This window comes from Phytophthora parasitica (genome assembly GCF_000247585.1).
Source record: "Phytophthora parasitica INRA-310 unplaced genomic scaffold supercont2.12, whole genome shotgun sequence".
NCBI classification, from domain to species: Eukaryota; Oomycota; class Peronosporomycetes; order Peronosporales; family Peronosporaceae; genus Phytophthora; species Phytophthora nicotianae.
Window position 1 is genome coordinate 289,914 of NW_008648998.1, and position 15,910 is coordinate 305,823.

Consider the following 15,910-nt stretch of genomic DNA (forward strand, 5'->3'; position numbering starts at 1 on the left):
ACATAGCGAATATGAGAACTGCTGCTCGACGTCGCGAAATCACCACGCAAACCGTGGTGAAAGCTTTATTTAAACGGATGGATCAAGACGAATTTACTACCGATACGAAGCGGATCCATAATCCAACAACTACTGTACTTGTTTTTGGCCCACCCCTGACAGTCTTGAAATGGATTGCGCCTACAAAACGAACTAGTACAAGTTGCCGTTGTTCAAAATTATCGCATTAACTGGATTCCACACTGTGCTACCTGTAACCCAGTGCTGGCTTTCCAGAAAAAAGAAGAGGACTACATATGGGCAATGAACACGCTACGGACCGTTTTGGATGAAATGAATATTGCTTTCCCAATTGTCGCTCTTAGGTATAGAGAACTTGCCTCAATGAACGCGGTGGACAGCGTTGTTCCTGGCAATCCCTCCCTCTTGTGTAAATTACATATATGAACAAGAATGTCATTCGTAAAACACGCCAAATTTTGGACAGGTTTTTGATCCTAATCCTGCTCCGGGTCAGGCTAAATTCGAAAATGCGTGGCAGCCTGAGGCATTCATGACGGCCTTTTATGAAACAGTGGATGCCAGAACCGAACAGGATTTTGAATCAAGACGCCAACGGCTTTGGGATTGAATGTGCGACTATCCATTTATCTGGATAACCACTGGTGGAAGTACAAAACTCGAATTATCCGAGCTGGGACGGTTCGCTGCAAACATTTCGGCGTTGTGATCCGTGCTTTGTCGAAGGTGCTCATGCTAAGCGCACAATTTGGCTCCGAGGTTGCAGAAGTGATCGCTACACTGTATACTTACGACTACTGCTGTGATGGCAATCTTCTGCGTCTTCTACAAGTTTCCCGGCTGAGCGGAAGGCCGCCCATATTCGTACCTCCTTCACGGGGACCATTTTGCTGGGGGGTTTCGTGTGATTTTAGTGCGGGCACTCCCAAAAATACACAAGTTGTGGCAAGAAGCAAGATAAATTGTCTACACTAGAGCTGACCGTCGTGCTTGTACAGGCACTTTCCGGGTGGTGCATGGCCGCCCGTGTGTACACCAGCTAATTGAACTCACGGTGTCCAACAAAAGACATCTCCCCCCTCTCCAGACGCGAGCCGAGTCTTTTCAAGCGTATCGATTTATATCGCCCTGCCCCCCACCCCCCACCCCCACCCCTACTCATCAAACCCAGATTTCAAATTCATGTGTTGTGTCGCTCCCTCCCCCAACGAATTCGCTTCACAACACTCTAATAGATCCGACTAGCATAATATTCATCCACGCTATTGGACGTCTACCAATAATAGTGTAAGCACCCGCCATATCTGCAGTCGATAAACTCGACTTAGACAAGATATAAGTTGATATACCAGCGCTAGCGTCTACCACAAATGTATTATTCCAGTTAAGTCTGTCCCGACGTAAGTGTCCCTACTTCTACACTACACGAGATTTGCAGTGTACCCACCACGTCTAACAGAACAATGCCTTTGTGGATCTTTCCGCTTTCAATCAGTAGCAGTTTGGCGCGAAACTCGGATCAAGAATGGACGGCGATATTGTGTCTACTGCGCTGTTGCTGTGTTTGGACGAAGCGGTCACCAACCACGACAAGAAGGTTGCGGAAGCTCAGCAGGAGGTCTTCCAGCTCCTGATTGAAGAGACCTGGAAGGTGGCAATGCGCTCGCAGCACTACCTGACGGTACGGTGCCTTGATAGGCCTACTGAGTCAGCTTGGATGGGGCTATACGCGTTTGGCGACGACAGGAACGTTTTAAACACTACGAGTTCGACGAGGCACGTGGCTACTTGTCTGTCGATGAGGTTAGAAGTATGTACTAATAGTGTACTCTTTGTGCAAACTGCAGATCGGCGTTCTCCCAGCTCATACAACGCTTCTCGCTGTTCTATCGTATGCCTTCTCCATCTTCCTGAGGCCGACCGCCAAAACTGCGATACCTTCACCAAGTTTTGGTCATCGTGCTCTGCTATTACACCAGTTCGGCGGTGAATAGTACCATTTGCATGTTGTTTGGATTGCCTCCCAGCACATTGGCGCGTACACTACGGAAAGCCGAGAAGGCTTTGGCTGCAGCCCTGAAAGGGTATCCACCCGCTCGCATTGCGTGGCCGTCAGCTCCTGAACAAGCAGAACTTGCGCGTCTAGTGGAAGCACGAGAACCACTGCTGAAATACACGTTTGGGTTCACCGATGACAAAAACCTCCGGGTGAGAACAACCGTATTCTATACTTTGTATTATCATGTTATCTCATCGTATCTATATACTACTGTAGGTGATGCAGCCGTCTAACGCAGATTTACAAAACGCCATGTACAATGGCTGGCTTCACGCAGTGTTCGTCACGGGGACGATCTGCTTCGCAGCAAACGGCTGCATCATCTGGAGTCGGCACAATTGTCCGGGCTCGTGGAATGATGCTGACACGTCGCTCGGATTCCGCAACAAGTTGTTGAGCCACAAGTACCGCCCAGACCGCCGGATGAACGTAGTGTCCGAATCTGCTTTCCCCTGTTCAGCAGCGATGACAGGGCGCATTCTCACGCCGCTTAAGGACGGTGACATCGACCGTATTGCCCCATCACTACGTAGCGCAGCTCGCACAATGCACAACGCGATAACCTCCGTTCGTCAAACAGCGGAGTGGGGAATGGGCAGCATCCAGAAGGTCTACAGCAGACTCAACCTTCCGCTGCCCTACGACCCCGAGCTCCGAGGCCTGCAAATCAGCAACATGTTCCGGTTAGTGAACTTTCGTGTCCGTACGGTCGGAATTTCACATATCCGCACCACATTCAGTGGAGACATGGAGATGCCTTTGTCGGCGGAGTAGGTTGTGGAGATGAGTTGCTGTATTTTTTCGAGTTAACCGAGACTTACTGTGAGTTGAATGCTGGATATGAAAAAGTCTCGGTACGTCTGGATGATTCGGTTGTTTGTCAAAGCTCGAGCGCACAGCTTTTTGGTTGATCGGCTTTTTCTTCTGCTTGTGTCCAACGGCACGGTGTACGACCGATAGAAGATAATATTCCTCAGTTCGACTCCCCTGGTGATGACCTACGTCGACTTGGTTAAGGCTCCGATCAACATTGCGAGCTCCTGCATGCGAGCTCTGGCATCTTCTCTGTCCACTGGGTAACGTCGGCGATCCAATGACCGCTGAAGTCATCCCATAGACGTAGCATGTTCTCGAAGGGATTTGGCCGATATTCGAAATGAAACTTGAGAGAGGCAAGATTTGAATTCAAGTTTTTAGATCCACCATAAACAAGATCACTCTTCATATACGTAACGATTTAAGCACATCTACTTTGTGCACCAGCTAAATGTCGATCGATGTGATCGAGTCACTGCGAACGAAACTGGAGCGCTGATCTCCGCAAGAGCGTTGCTGTCACGCAAGAGCGCTTCAGTCACTGACGAGGGAAGCTCAGTGGTACCCAAAGCCCCAAGCATTTATGCAAAATACAGAGGGGTATTTGCATGTGCGCCGACCATTCTTGTAAAACCCAGAGAGTCAATCAAATTTTTTATTTAGCCCTGGTAACATTCACTGGGTTATTGGGTTATGAATGTTGCTCCTGGCCGACACAAGCAACATTCACCTGGGTAATTCTAAGTGTGTAGAGGAAATTTAGTACAGGAGGTAATTATAACAACCTTTGTATGGTGAAGAAATTACATCTCTAGCTAGCCCACCTAAATTCAGAGGAAATAGCACCACTTTGGCTTAGTAAATCCATGTGATTCGCTGATATCACAGGCATATCGAGTCATACAGTAAAACGCCGACACAAAGAGAGTGCAAGCCTTTTTTTTTAGTATTAGAAATAAAGAAAGAGAGTTTTTTTAGGCAGAATCGCACCTCTGCTAAAACTCTGGATATAAAATCCACAGAATATCGCGAGCGAAGCGAACCGCTGCTGGTCACTTATTTATTTATTTATTTATTATTTATTGGTGCTCTTCTAGCTCACCTAAAATGGTAATGCACCTAAATTTAGGACATTTTGTAGACACTTCAGTGTTTGCAGGGCATTTTGTAGGACGTAGATGTAGGACATTTTTTTGGATGCAGGACAATTTTTCTGGTTGCATTAAATCCATTCAAATTGATACTCTCTGATGAAGCCACGCTAACACTACCGAAGGACATCTCCAATGCAAAATCCAGGTTATTGGCGGCAAAAACTAATGTTCGACGCTCTGGTTGAGCTTTTGAAGAAACTTGAATATCACTACTCGTACGACGTCGACCAAGAGACTGATCGACTTCGATACATTATGTGAGATCAAAGCACTCGCTAAGCACTTCATGGACTTGTTAATGGTCGACCGTACGAACAAACCAACCGCTACAACATGCTACTGGTGAATGTTATTTTACTAACCAACATGAATACTATCCTACCATTTGCTCAAATCTTCGTACATGGAGAAAAAGATGAACCGGATGTCATTTGGGGTTTTAACGAGCTCAAAAGTTTGACGATAACGACCGATGTGCCTCTAGCTCGCATCGCTGTCACAGGTCGCGATATTGCCTGCACAAATGCAGCTTTTCCAGAGAGCGACATGATGCTATGTCGCTGGCACGTCAAACGCAATGTAGAAGCCCAGGACAAGAAGAAAATCAGCAACAACTCCAAGCGTTCGCTGGCAGTGGCCAAGTTTGTAGACCAGTTCGAACAGGCTTTTAATTAGGAAACAAAAGAAGAGTTTAATGAGCGAAATGCTGGGCTTCGCAGATCGAGCGAAGCTATGGGGGAATATTTGGATAGACGCGGGTGGCCTTACAAAACTAAGTTTGTAAAGGGTTGGACAAAGAATTACGCTCGCTTCGGATGCTGCGATACCTCCACAGTCAAAGACACCCTCGCGACCATGAAGTCCTGGATCAACAACTCACGTGGAGATCTCCTCACTGTTTTTCAGCAAGTCCACCCGCGGTGGCTGTGCGCTGTCCCCCGTAATTCGATAAGTGCTGCAAAGGATGCAGCTCAAAACTTAATCTCAGATCGCCATAAGTTATACAACTTGTGTCTCTATATTCTTTCTCTGGATGGTGGCTCCAGTTTGGACGCTTCGTAGATTTTCCCCACAATCAAACCGTCGTTATGTCTGGTTCTTCTTCCAACCGTGGAGAAATCTCACCTGAAGTCAGGCGGTATCATGCAAAACTTAAGACGCGGCACTCGCTTTTTTCTTCAACGTGATGAACTAGGGTTTATTAACTTATCAACTCAAGTACTTCAACGTGATGAACTAAAGCTTATCATGCATTGACCCAAGTGCAACTCAATCAAAGCATGTGTGAATTTACGTAGTTCATCATACAACTGAGAAGAGCACATCAGCCCCAAAAATCTCTCGAAGGTGATCAGTGGGCAGTTGCAGGACCTCCAAAATCGCAGGCATAGTAGCAAAACTGGCCCTATTGGGGCATGCAATATGCACACTCCAACGTCTCGGTGCACTCCATACACCAAATGCAGATGAGAGAAACAGCACATTTCAAAAAACCCCTATTTGGAACCAACAAGGAATGGCCAAAAAAGAACCTTTTTTTTATTGCTTTTCTAATGACCATCACTCACGACTCTTATGTTTTGACCACACTAAATCCATCTTCACGCTGATTTGTTAAAATGCGACAAATTGGCAACCGCACTGTTTGTTTTGGTCAATCTGCGTCACTTACTTGCCAACACTCCGCAGATCTGCCGGAATGACACTCGCAGCGACGTTAACTCCACTCGTTGCAGCCTCGGATGAGGAACTAGAGCGCTATCTCCGTGATGCCGACACGCTTCAGCAGATTTTGCCGCTTCTTGACGACTTTTTCACGCGTGGGACGGCGCTACAGACGCGTGGCCAGGACGACGACGAAGCGGCCAGATCACTGTCAATCGCCAGTCACACTGTGTTCTTGCTGTTTCTGCGGCTAGTGGATGCACCACAGCTATTACAACTGGCAACTGACTGTGGTCTGCTGCATGTGACGCGCCTGGCCCCCTTCTGTCAGCTCTACGGCGTCAAGAATGCGGAGGCTGTGGGCGAGCTGTTAGACAACGTTGTCGATAATGTTGCTGCATTTCCGACAACTCTGGGCGTGCTGCGGCAACTTTACATTCAGCAACTTAACGACCTTCACACTGCAGTACAGCAGGCTAAGCGTAACCAAGTGACGGATCTGATTCATCGTTGCTTGGATCTGAGTCTATCGCTGCTAGGTATGACGGCGTCCACTTCGATAACGCACTTGCTACTACTGAATGGCAAGGAAATGGAGACAGAGCTGGCGATACAGAGCCAATCAATACTCTACGCTTTTGTCCATTGCTACGAGGCGTCACTACCAACGCTACAGCGTCATCTGTCGACTTTCGACGACAAGGTGAAGACTCTAAAGAGCCCAGTGATCGCCGAGACTAGACACGCACTGTTGCGGATACTAGGACGGTGTGTAGACGCTGTAATGGACCAGCAACATAAGACAGGGTCTAGTGGAGAGGAATTACTGGCTGGACTACACGCGCTGAGCAACGGATGCTTAGACGACGGCGCTGAACATGGCTCGTACCTGAGTGATCTGTGGTACTTGTGCGAGTACAAGGACAAAGTGTCGGAGTTCTTTGATCGCTGTAAACTGGATTTAGAGACTTTTTCGTACCTGGATATGGTGATTGAGCAGCTTCCGCGACGTCGTATTCTGTCAATGTTACTGGAAGACGATCTCGCCGCAGAGACCAAGGCAAACACGACGCTCTCTGCTGATGCGAAGGAGTGGAAAGCATCCGAAGTTGAAGAGAAGAAGCCCGTGGATTTAGCTCCAATGGTGAATCAGGTGAAGGATTTCTTCCCGAACTTGGGTGATGGCTACGTGGAGCTTTGTCTCTTGAGTTCGAATCTACAAGTGGAGGTTGCAATCAATTTCCTATTGGAAAATAACCCGCCGTCGGTGTTGATTGACGTACCTCACGATTTGAAACGTTCAGATTCTAAATTTTTAGATTTAGAAACACAGATCACGGGTAAGTCAGTGCAGGCTGAAGAGACAAAGAAACTTGACCCTAGTCGTGTGTGGGTGGGGAAGAAAGCGATGGAGAAGACGTATGATCCTCAAATCGCGAAGAAGGATCAACAACTGGTTGAGAAGATGAAGCAGCTTGTTGTCATGTACGAGGAAGAGGATGAATACGCGATGCCGAGTGGTGACAGAGAGGACGGAGTGACGACACTAGACGAGTACGACGACGATTACAACGACGAATTCGACGACTTTGTGCCCTTCAGTGTCCGCGGTGGAGGCAGTGCCGACGACCAGGACGCAATTCGAGAGCAGAACCGTAGGATCCGCGCACAGGAGGAGAAGGACGCATTCTGGGAGAGCATGAAGAACAGAAATCGTGAAAATCCATTGAATGTGGCTGCAGATGAAGAAGAGAAGGAATATGGCTCTGGTGATAATGGTTCTCGCCCTAATTATACTGGAGTCTCGCAGAATTCATCAGGTCCAAAGCAGAAATCTAATCGACGGAAAAATACGCAACAAGGCGAGAAGAAACCAGACGAAGCTCCTACGTCGCAGCAGATACAGCGTCAACGAGCTAGAAAAGACAAAAACAAGGCCAAGATAGCCAACCACAACCGAAAGGACCGTGCGATGAAGAAGATGGGTTAATCTTCAAAGGTTAACCTTCTCTAATGAGTGATCTTTCTGGGTTGTGCTAGAAAAACTGTTTAACAAAACCGAGTTTTTAAATAAGTACTCAGTACTGAAGTTTAGTAAGTGATACGACGAAGTCGCTGTACCATCCTGACCTTCTCGCGAAGGCGCCTACGCGCTGCACGCTCTGCATCGTGCACGTGAGTCAAGTCAGGATTCAAGTAGATGCTCGGAATGGGAAGTAAAACCTGCTGCGAGGGGACTTCGGGGAGATGAAGGCGTGGGAGTCTAGTCCTTGAAGACTCACTGTGCATATCGTCATCGTATCTCAGTCGCTTGTCTTCCAGAATTTGTTCTAGCCTCGTTTTGGTTGGACCTTGCTCGAAGCGAGAAGAATGATCGAACTCGTCACTTATCGAGGATCCCCAGTCTTCGCTGTTGCTCTCACTGTCGGTTTGCCCTCCACGAGCGGATGTAAGAGGTGGAAGACGTTCATTGTTCTGTGCTGTTGGCTCTGGGTCGGGTGGTGACAACAATGAATTTGACGATCGTGTCTTCCCTTTCTTCATAAGTGGTGTCCGAGACGCATCAAATTCTGGACCCGTTGCGTCGATCTTTTTGTTACTATCGAAATTCTGGGTACTATAGTCCTCGTCGGGAGGGGTTGGATCATCAAACGAGCGGATTTTATCTAACTCCGCAAACATCGTGATCCACTGCAGCTTGACATGGTCGTAGATGACCATAGTCACTCGTTCGAAGAGCTTGTTGAGAAAGGCGACGTATTCTGCCGCGCCGATATCGACGGTCCAGATGTCGGCCTATAAGTATAGAATAATAAGTCCTTACAGTTTTTAAGGTTTTTTCTGCAACTTACCACTTCAAATAGCGCCCCGAAGAAGAGCAGTTTGGACATGCTCTCGCCATCGATGGAGTCTTTTGCCCAGTCCTTCTCTACGATGTACCGTGCCTCACCAATGGAAAACTCACTGGGAGTAACCAAGGCTTTGTAAAACTTCATGAACACGTCCACGTAGTCATGCATTGGGATCGTCTCGCCTCCTTGACGTATACAAGGAAATGTAACCCAGAACCGTTCAATGGCTTTAAGTACACCCGGGTCTTCCATCAGTTTTTGACGCTTCAGCAGATTTTCCTCGGTATATAGACTGCGGTTGCCTTGCTTTCGATATGGGATTTTCTTTGGAGATACTGGGCTTGTGTAGGTGGTGTCAGTCTCGTACTTGAACAGAAGCTTCTCAGTCTTGCCCTGGCACATGACGTTGGTCTTGACCTTGGAGAGTTGAGGCACGAAGAATGGCACACCCTCCTCATAGGGCTTTGTGGCCGGTTTGTCACTCCGCAAAGATTGCGCGTATGCATTCAAGCTTGCCATTACTGACTCGACAATTCGTCGCGGAGAGGTATAGCTTCGATGATATGAGGCAGTTTTTAGACTGACAAGCGATCGCTCCTGCGATCAGACTATTCTTGGCATTGATCAGAATACCTGAAGACTGATGATCGTTGTAGCCACGCAAATATGGTAGAATAGCTATACACGAAGACAGCACTCCAGGACAGGTTGTTCATGCATCATACCTTTTCATCTTACCCGTTGTCTAAGATCTGAAAGGAGTCTACTGGTGAAGGGCTGGCGGTTTTTGCCAAAGCGTCTTGGAATATTCGATATTACAAGAAGAGCACTTGATAGGCATCCTTTCATATTTATTTTCCAAATTTGGGCAACTACATGCACAGCAGTTAACACTAATCGACTCATAAGTCCTCCATGATATGATATAATTTGATTATATCACTACTGAGAGGATTATCTGTCCCAACGCTCACACTGTTGGTAAGCTTCAAAGCCAAGGATAACGCCAGTCGGCGTGTGGCTTTCCCGCAATGTCTGCCAATGAGCTGCCAGTAAATAGTGGCTGTGCGGGGCCATCCAACTCGGGATCAGTCCCCAATCTGCTCTCTCGTGTACTGTATCAACTGATCACCGAGTAGGATGCACTGGATTCGTCTCGTATTGATTGTTGCGGTCTCCGTGGTTGCTGTCAGCAATGAGATTTCCGCCAATGCGAATGAGGTCACCGAGACAACTACAACGAAATCGACTTTGATGCATGACGCAGTTCCCAGCCTTCACGAAGCTACTCGGGAGCTGTCCGACGACGATGCTGCTTTAGAGGAAAGAAGAGGGGGCGGAGGAGGCGGTGGTGGAGGCGGCCAAGGAGTTGGAGGTGGAGCAGGCCATATTACCACAGGAGGAATAGAAGGGGGCGACTCAACAACAACAACAGGAGGCGGCGGCATAAGTAGACCCAACACGAGCATTGGGCTCATGAATACGAATGGTGTCACGAGTCACAAAGAGAAAAAATGCAATCGGTTCTTCAACTGGTGGAGGCGTCTCTTCGACAAAAGCATTCCAAAGTGCCCGAAGAAAACCAAAGAAGACAAGCGCAGACTTCGAGTATAGCCAGAAAGCCATTATAAATAATAAAGAAGTAATTCAGTCGATGCGTATCCGTTGTCTGGTTTCTCTTGTGACGGCTTTTCATACGTGAATGAGCAAAGAGTTCTTCGGTTCCCACTCCCAGTTCACGCAGACTTACACGTAGTAATACTCTAACTTTCTGACATGTACTGCAATTCCTGCAGTACTGTTGCAATACTTCATCTCGCCGCTACCACCTCAGCATTCCAAGTGAATTGGTTAATTTGAGAAGCAGTATTTTCTCGACGTCAGAAGTGCTCAGCTATCGGAAACACATTACTTGCCTGCTGCTGTTCCTTCGGACAATTTTATCCTAATCTAGACAACATTCATTAAAGAAATAATATAATGGGATACTAGTATTTTTTACTACTATTATTATAAAAAACAACAACAACAACTACTACTACTACTACTATTGTTTGTTGTAGTAGCAGAAGTAAATCAATTTAGTAATGTATTATATTAATTCAATTAGACGAAATGTTTTTAACACACATTTTCTCATACGATCAGGCTAAAAATCGACACTTGTTGGAGTCAACCAAGTATGCAACTCTCATTATCATAAATATGACTGCGCAGCGCTCTGTACATATTGATAACAAAAGAATAGTGGTCGATGTAGGGCCTTGGAATATGCAGTTATCAAGTTATGACCAGTAAAACTAAGGCTTTTCGCACTTTAGAGTGGTAGATCCGTATTTAAAAAAGTGTAAAAGGTTTCTTTCTATTCGGTCTTGGTTATTAATCAATAGAAAGCGGCAAAAAAACAACAATCTGACAGCATTGTACACCTCCGGAAACCTCGCCTGCAGCGTTAAAAACAAGAAGGGAAAATGCCAATTCGGGGCCGGTCCAAATAGTCTTTTCTAGTTTGCTTATATCTTTTGTTTTCAGATAAACTAACCAACACCAATGGTACCAATCAAAAGCTGTTTATTTTTCCTTGTTTTGAATAGGCAAAATTGCGGCAACACTCCACGAAGATCGCTCGATCAAAAGTCCCATCCGTATCGTTAACACCAGCAAACACAAGAACTGAAACACGAGCCTTTCTCTGACAGTCACAGCGAATTTCAACCTTATTCTTGCGAATCGAGTAGCCACGCGTTATTACCATGTCTCTATTATCAAATGAAACTTCGTCGGTAAACACAATGTGTTTCTGAGTCCATTTCACAATATTTAATTCCTCCACAAAACGGAAAATATCTTTCTTCTTGATGTGTAAAGCTCGCCGCTGTAAAGCCTTTCAAGTCCAACCAATACCATGGGTTATTGTCCAACTGATGCAATCAAAATGGAAGTTTGATCCATACGGGTGAATGCGTCACGGGCCTGGTCCATATATGCAAGTGGGTGCTGCTGGTAATAATCGTATAGCCACTTGCGCTGAAATTCTGTTAATATCTTGTCCGCCATACGTTCTCGATTTAACATCCTGTGTCTTCATGCACATGAATCCAATTCCCGATAATTTGATGTCCTAGTCATAAACACGAGCTAACTCTTTTCTTGTGTATCCAAAGTTGTAGTAACCGTAAAGACAGTGTAAAACCGTGTTAGGGTGTGCGTGTTGGGTTGTGACCTCTTACGTCGATGGCTCTGTGACGATAGGTAGCTCTAAATTCCACGAGCAGCTTTATTCTGATGAAGTATGGTGTCCAGGTAGTCATGGCGATATAAAGATCTCGCGGGGTGTTGTTCTGAGCGATGCACCAAATGGTCGCGAACAGACTCGACTTTGGAAACTTGGCTGAAAACGACAATATGTCGGTTGAAACAATAGCTCAAAATAAGTTTGCTATGTCGCATCTCATACTTGGGTATGTAAGGATCGTTTTGTTGGACGCGGCCTAAATATCGCTCAATTTTGAACGGCGTTTTGGTGTTCTACCAGTGATAGATTATCACACTACGCCTTTTCAGCTTCAAAATGGCAGATTACAAGTTCAATATGTCAAAGTGTAAGTTCAAAGGGTCACAAGTCAATATAAACGACACTTACTATGGAGCAAGTTCAGCATGTGAATTAATGGTGTACGGGGGTACCAAGATACCTAAACCCGATCAGTATATTGGTTTTATCGGTTAGCAACATTTTTAAACTTACTTTTTTTACATATTGAACTAGCATTTTGCTATTTAGAAGTTGAGAATGTGTAATGTGTTTTTTTAATGTACCCTCAGAAATCTATTACTCTATGTTATGATATACAGTGATGCTATCACTACTGAGAGAAACATCGGTTTTTGATGGTGCGTTATGAATAGCTGCACAAGCTTCAAAGCCGAAGATACCGCCAGCCGGCGTGTTTTGTTTCCCATCGACACCAGCTCGGCCCGATGGATACATGCAGATAAGAGAACCGATTGCGTCGTGATTCCGGTTTCGGGATCACTCCGCAATCTGCTCTCGTCTCTCCACACAACTGGCCAACAAGTAGAATGCGCTTGCTTCGTCTTCTACATGTATTGGCCATTGTGGTCACTCTGGCTTCCCTCAGCACTGGTAATGCACTCACAGCGAACGATGACGACGCCACTTTAGAGGAAAGAAAAGGAGGGGGTGGTGGAGGAGGAGGACACGGTGGAGGTGGCGGTGGAGGGCATGGCGGAGGTGGAGGTGGTGGTGGAGGCCATGGCGTAGGAGGAGGACATGGAGTCTCAGGTGGCCATGCAACTACAACGGGTGGAGGGGATGGTGTTACAACAACGGGAGGCGGCGGAGGGGACGCAGTTACAACAACGGGAGGCGGAGGAGGAGGGCACGTGTATCCATACGGCGGAACCTACACAAGCACTGGTATCATGAATACGAACGGCGTCACGCATCACGAGGAGAAAGAATGCAATCGATTTTTTAACTGGTGGCAGCGGCTTTTCGATAGCAGCGTCGAGAAGTGCCCGAAAAAGAAAAAAGAAGAAGAAGAAGACTGGCGTCGACTTCGAGCTTAAGACGTGAAGTCATTGATAGCACTTCATTGGCGATTCTTTGCTGGTTAGAATCCATACCCCTCTTGTCGTTCCGCTCATTGTAGTTTTCCTGCGCAAGATTAACTAAAGAGTGGAAGTATCTCTAACGCATCTTGCAATAGCCTAAACGAAGACTAGTAGGTTGCTGTTGTACTGCATGTAGTACGATAATCATCTCAGATTCTTCGAAATATCAATGAACAGATTGCGCTAATTGGAGTCGAATTTCGGCAATGTACCAAGCCTATAGGTTCTCTCACGAAAGCGAAACAATGGGAACCATTCCAATATGTACCCCACACAAAATTTGACTTGTAAAAAATCCCCCTCGTACCTAAAGTTTTATTTTCAAGATACCAGTACTTCGCTAATAGTTGGGGACCCTGCTCGATAACAACGAGCTTGTCTTCTTGGTTCAGTTACTATTTCATTCACATTATGTCGCGACGGTAAAGAACTATACTTTGCAATGAGTAGTTGGGTTAATCGAACGTGGCTGAGTCAATAGAGGTCAATAGAGTCAGTATCAATAGTTTTGTCGAGTGTGCTAAGACTAAAGCGGTGTTATCCACTTATGTAGAACACATTCAGTATTGTGCATCAAGAAGCATTTGGGAAGTATCTCTGTTAGGTCGAGCAGCGATTCGGGTGACTCCTTACTTTTGATTTCCCACGAGTGATCAAAGTAATAAGCAATGGCTCCAGTACAACGATGGATTGAGGAGTTATACCGTGACTCTCTGTTCATTTGACGATTAACCTCGAAGACGACGCCACTCTTCTTCTTCGTCTCGCTTGGGGCACTTCTTGACGTTCTTGTTAAAGAGCCGCTTCCACCAGTTCGTAAAGCGATCGCATTCCTCGTAACGCGTGACGCCGTTCGTGTTCCATAGTCCAATGCTTGGGTTTCCCCCTCCTCCATAGTAAGTCGTCCCTCTCGCTCTCCCTCGTCCGCCCCCGACCACCACCACCACCCCGACCGCCTCTTCTCTCCTCATCTGTGTCTTCATCTGCCAATTCGCGAGTGTCCGTGCGTACTGGGTCGTGGATCAAGTTAGACTCGTCCGCGGTTGGCTCCGCGATCGCGTGTGCGGCCGTAGCACCATTGCTGGCCCCTAGCAGGACGATCACGATTAGCAGTACAAGACGGATAAGGCGCCAATTAGTCGAAGCGACCATCCTGACGACCTTGACGTGAATTGCAGAATGATCCGGGATGTTAGCCAACAAACCTCGTCTAGAGTTACTCTGTCATCGCCATGGAGGCCCAGGACTCTTGGGATCAATATGGGAGGACAAAACCGGCTGTATATCTTCGGATTTGAAGTTTACGGTACATGTATATTTAACGTTTACGATGTGCTTGAACGACTAGCTCGCATTAGTTTTGGTGAGTACAAATGCTTAGTATCAAGGTTTATTGGATCTGATCTGAGATAACTCGATCGAGATTAGCCGTGTAAGTGCAGCGAGAAACAACGTATATAAGCCAATAGAAAAGGACTGAAATCTTTCGGGCGACAGTACCAACAAGCGTACTACATTTCCTAGTCCACACAACAATACGGGCGTTATCATATCAAAGTTAACATCGACTTAGTGATTTAGCTATTACTTCTGTTGTTGCCTGCTATGTCCCGTCATATTTAAGTCGCATTATCCAGATCTGTGGCGTAATGCCGCACAGCACAGTCGCCAAAACTATAATCACTTTATCGCGTGGGATGACAACTTCGATTTGCGAAAGTTGTAAGTCCAACAACTTAGAACGACAAGTTCGCAATAATTTGGACGCGTTAAGCATCTGAACATCCGGAATGTTTCTACCGAATTATGCTTACCATCCTCTGCTGAGTCGTATCCCAAATACATGTACTGTCCGGAGGAAACACTACCATTTCTGGATCAAATTGAGAATTTCCCAGATCAAACTAGAATCAAAACGAGAAATGCTATTATAGAGAAATGCGAATGCCCCGTCTAATCGTTTCAGGGGGTGAGATTTGAGGCACCTGCACATATTATTAAATAGCAGAGGTGATGGGATGATAAAAGCATAATGTATTGAAGGTTTCCTCGTTTTGATTTTGTTTTGATCTGGGAAATTCTCAATTTGATCCAGAAATGATGTATCTAGAGCTGTACCATTACAAGGGTGTCATCGATTTTACGGCTACACTGCTGACCTGCAAGGTCGATTACAGGGGACGACCACAGTCTGCAGCTCATGCTGACGAGTTAAGTGTGCCGCCTCGAGCAATGGACGAGTTTTAGACACGGTTTTGTGCGGAGTTGAATCGCAAGCGGGGCTGGAAGAATCAAATGTCGTTTCAGAAATGGCTCACAAAACGGATACTATGTTTAGTAAGTTACCCCTTGAAAGTAATAATTATTGACTTTGTATCACTATGTACTCTCTGGAGATTAGAGTTAATTTTGCCTTGGCCTTGTATGCTGACGGTCAGACCTCTCCAACCTCCTTACCTAGGGGGGTCACTACATGTACTATACAGTGGTTTCCCACGGTACCACTATTAATGCAAAAGGGATTGTCTGCATTTACTTATACTTCCTCTCGTTGGTAATAATTGCAACAGTATCCCTAATCAAGAACGTGGTTTTTCTTACAGACTCGCTTTAGAAGCGCTGATTGGCGGATTCGTCGCGGTGTGATCTCCTCTTTCCAACGCTGGTTTACGCACGAAAAACACTGTTATCGACGGAAATGTACC

General features: G+C 46.2%; 8 protein-coding genes across 8 annotated transcripts; 5 read left to right on the top strand and 3 right to left on the bottom strand.

Annotated features, from left to right (window-relative positions):
- Positions 1 to 1,546: 1,546 nt before the first annotated feature.
- PPTG_07481 (hypothetical protein) lies at positions 1,547 to 2,854 on the top strand (the record flags this gene model as incomplete). The annotated part of the gene is made up of 5 exons (XM_008901760.1): positions 1,547 to 1,702; positions 1,768 to 1,824; positions 1,869 to 2,014; positions 2,049 to 2,229; positions 2,297 to 2,854. The coding sequence occupies 5 exons, from the start codon at positions 1,547 to 1,549 to the stop codon at positions 2,852 to 2,854; spliced, it is 1,098 nt and encodes a 365-aa protein (XP_008900008.1).
- A 1,529-nt stretch (positions 2,855 to 4,383) lies between these two features.
- On the top strand, positions 4,384 to 4,725 carry PPTG_07482 (hypothetical protein; the record flags this gene model as incomplete). Its single annotated transcript, XM_008901761.1, has 1 exon — positions 4,384 to 4,725. One exon carries the CDS (start codon positions 4,384 to 4,386, stop codon positions 4,723 to 4,725), a length of 342 nt encoding a protein of 113 aa, XP_008900009.1.
- A 947-nt stretch (positions 4,726 to 5,672) lies between these two features.
- On the top strand, positions 5,673 to 8,362 carry PPTG_07483 (hypothetical protein). Its single transcript, XM_008901762.1, has one exon. The coding sequence runs from the start codon at positions 5,750 to 5,752 to the stop codon at positions 7,703 to 7,705; it is 1,956 nt and encodes a 651-aa protein (XP_008900010.1). The 5' UTR covers positions 5,673 to 5,749; the 3' UTR covers positions 7,706 to 8,362.
- On the bottom strand, positions 7,807 to 9,086 carry PPTG_07484 (hypothetical protein; the record flags this gene model as incomplete). The annotated part of the gene is made up of 2 exons (XM_008901763.1): positions 7,807 to 8,511; positions 8,568 to 9,086. 2 exons carry the CDS (start codon positions 9,084 to 9,086, stop codon positions 7,807 to 7,809), a joined length of 1,224 nt encoding a protein of 407 aa, XP_008900011.1.
- Positions 9,087 to 9,538: 452 nt separating this feature from the next.
- Positions 9,539 to 10,211, top strand: PPTG_22122 (hypothetical protein). The gene has a single exon (XM_008902016.1). The coding sequence runs from the start codon at positions 9,708 to 9,710 to the stop codon at positions 10,179 to 10,181; it is 474 nt and encodes a 157-aa protein (XP_008900264.1). The 5' UTR covers positions 9,539 to 9,707; the 3' UTR covers positions 10,182 to 10,211.
- A 1,266-nt stretch (positions 10,212 to 11,477) lies between these two features.
- On the bottom strand, positions 11,478 to 12,229 carry PPTG_22123 (hypothetical protein; the record flags this gene model as incomplete). The annotated part of the gene is made up of 3 exons (XM_008902017.1): positions 11,478 to 11,594; positions 11,798 to 11,958; positions 12,211 to 12,229. 3 exons carry the CDS (start codon positions 12,227 to 12,229, stop codon positions 11,478 to 11,480), a joined length of 297 nt encoding a protein of 98 aa, XP_008900265.1.
- Positions 12,230 to 12,459: 230 nt separating this feature from the next.
- Positions 12,460 to 13,460, top strand: PPTG_07485 (hypothetical protein). Its single transcript, XM_008901764.1, has one exon. The coding sequence runs from the start codon at positions 12,651 to 12,653 to the stop codon at positions 13,158 to 13,160; it is 510 nt and encodes a 169-aa protein (XP_008900012.1). The 5' UTR covers positions 12,460 to 12,650; the 3' UTR covers positions 13,161 to 13,460.
- Positions 13,461 to 13,591: 131 nt separating this feature from the next.
- Positions 13,592 to 14,515, bottom strand: PPTG_07486 (hypothetical protein). The gene is made up of 2 exons (XM_008901765.1): positions 14,411 to 14,515; positions 13,592 to 14,293 (listed from the first exon to the last, which is right to left on the bottom strand). The coding sequence occupies exon 2, from the start codon at positions 14,098 to 14,100 to the stop codon at positions 13,732 to 13,734; it is 369 nt and encodes a 122-aa protein (XP_008900013.1). The 5' UTR covers positions 14,101 to 14,293; positions 14,411 to 14,515; the 3' UTR covers positions 13,592 to 13,731.
- Between the last annotated feature and the right edge of the window lie 1,395 nt (positions 14,516 to 15,910).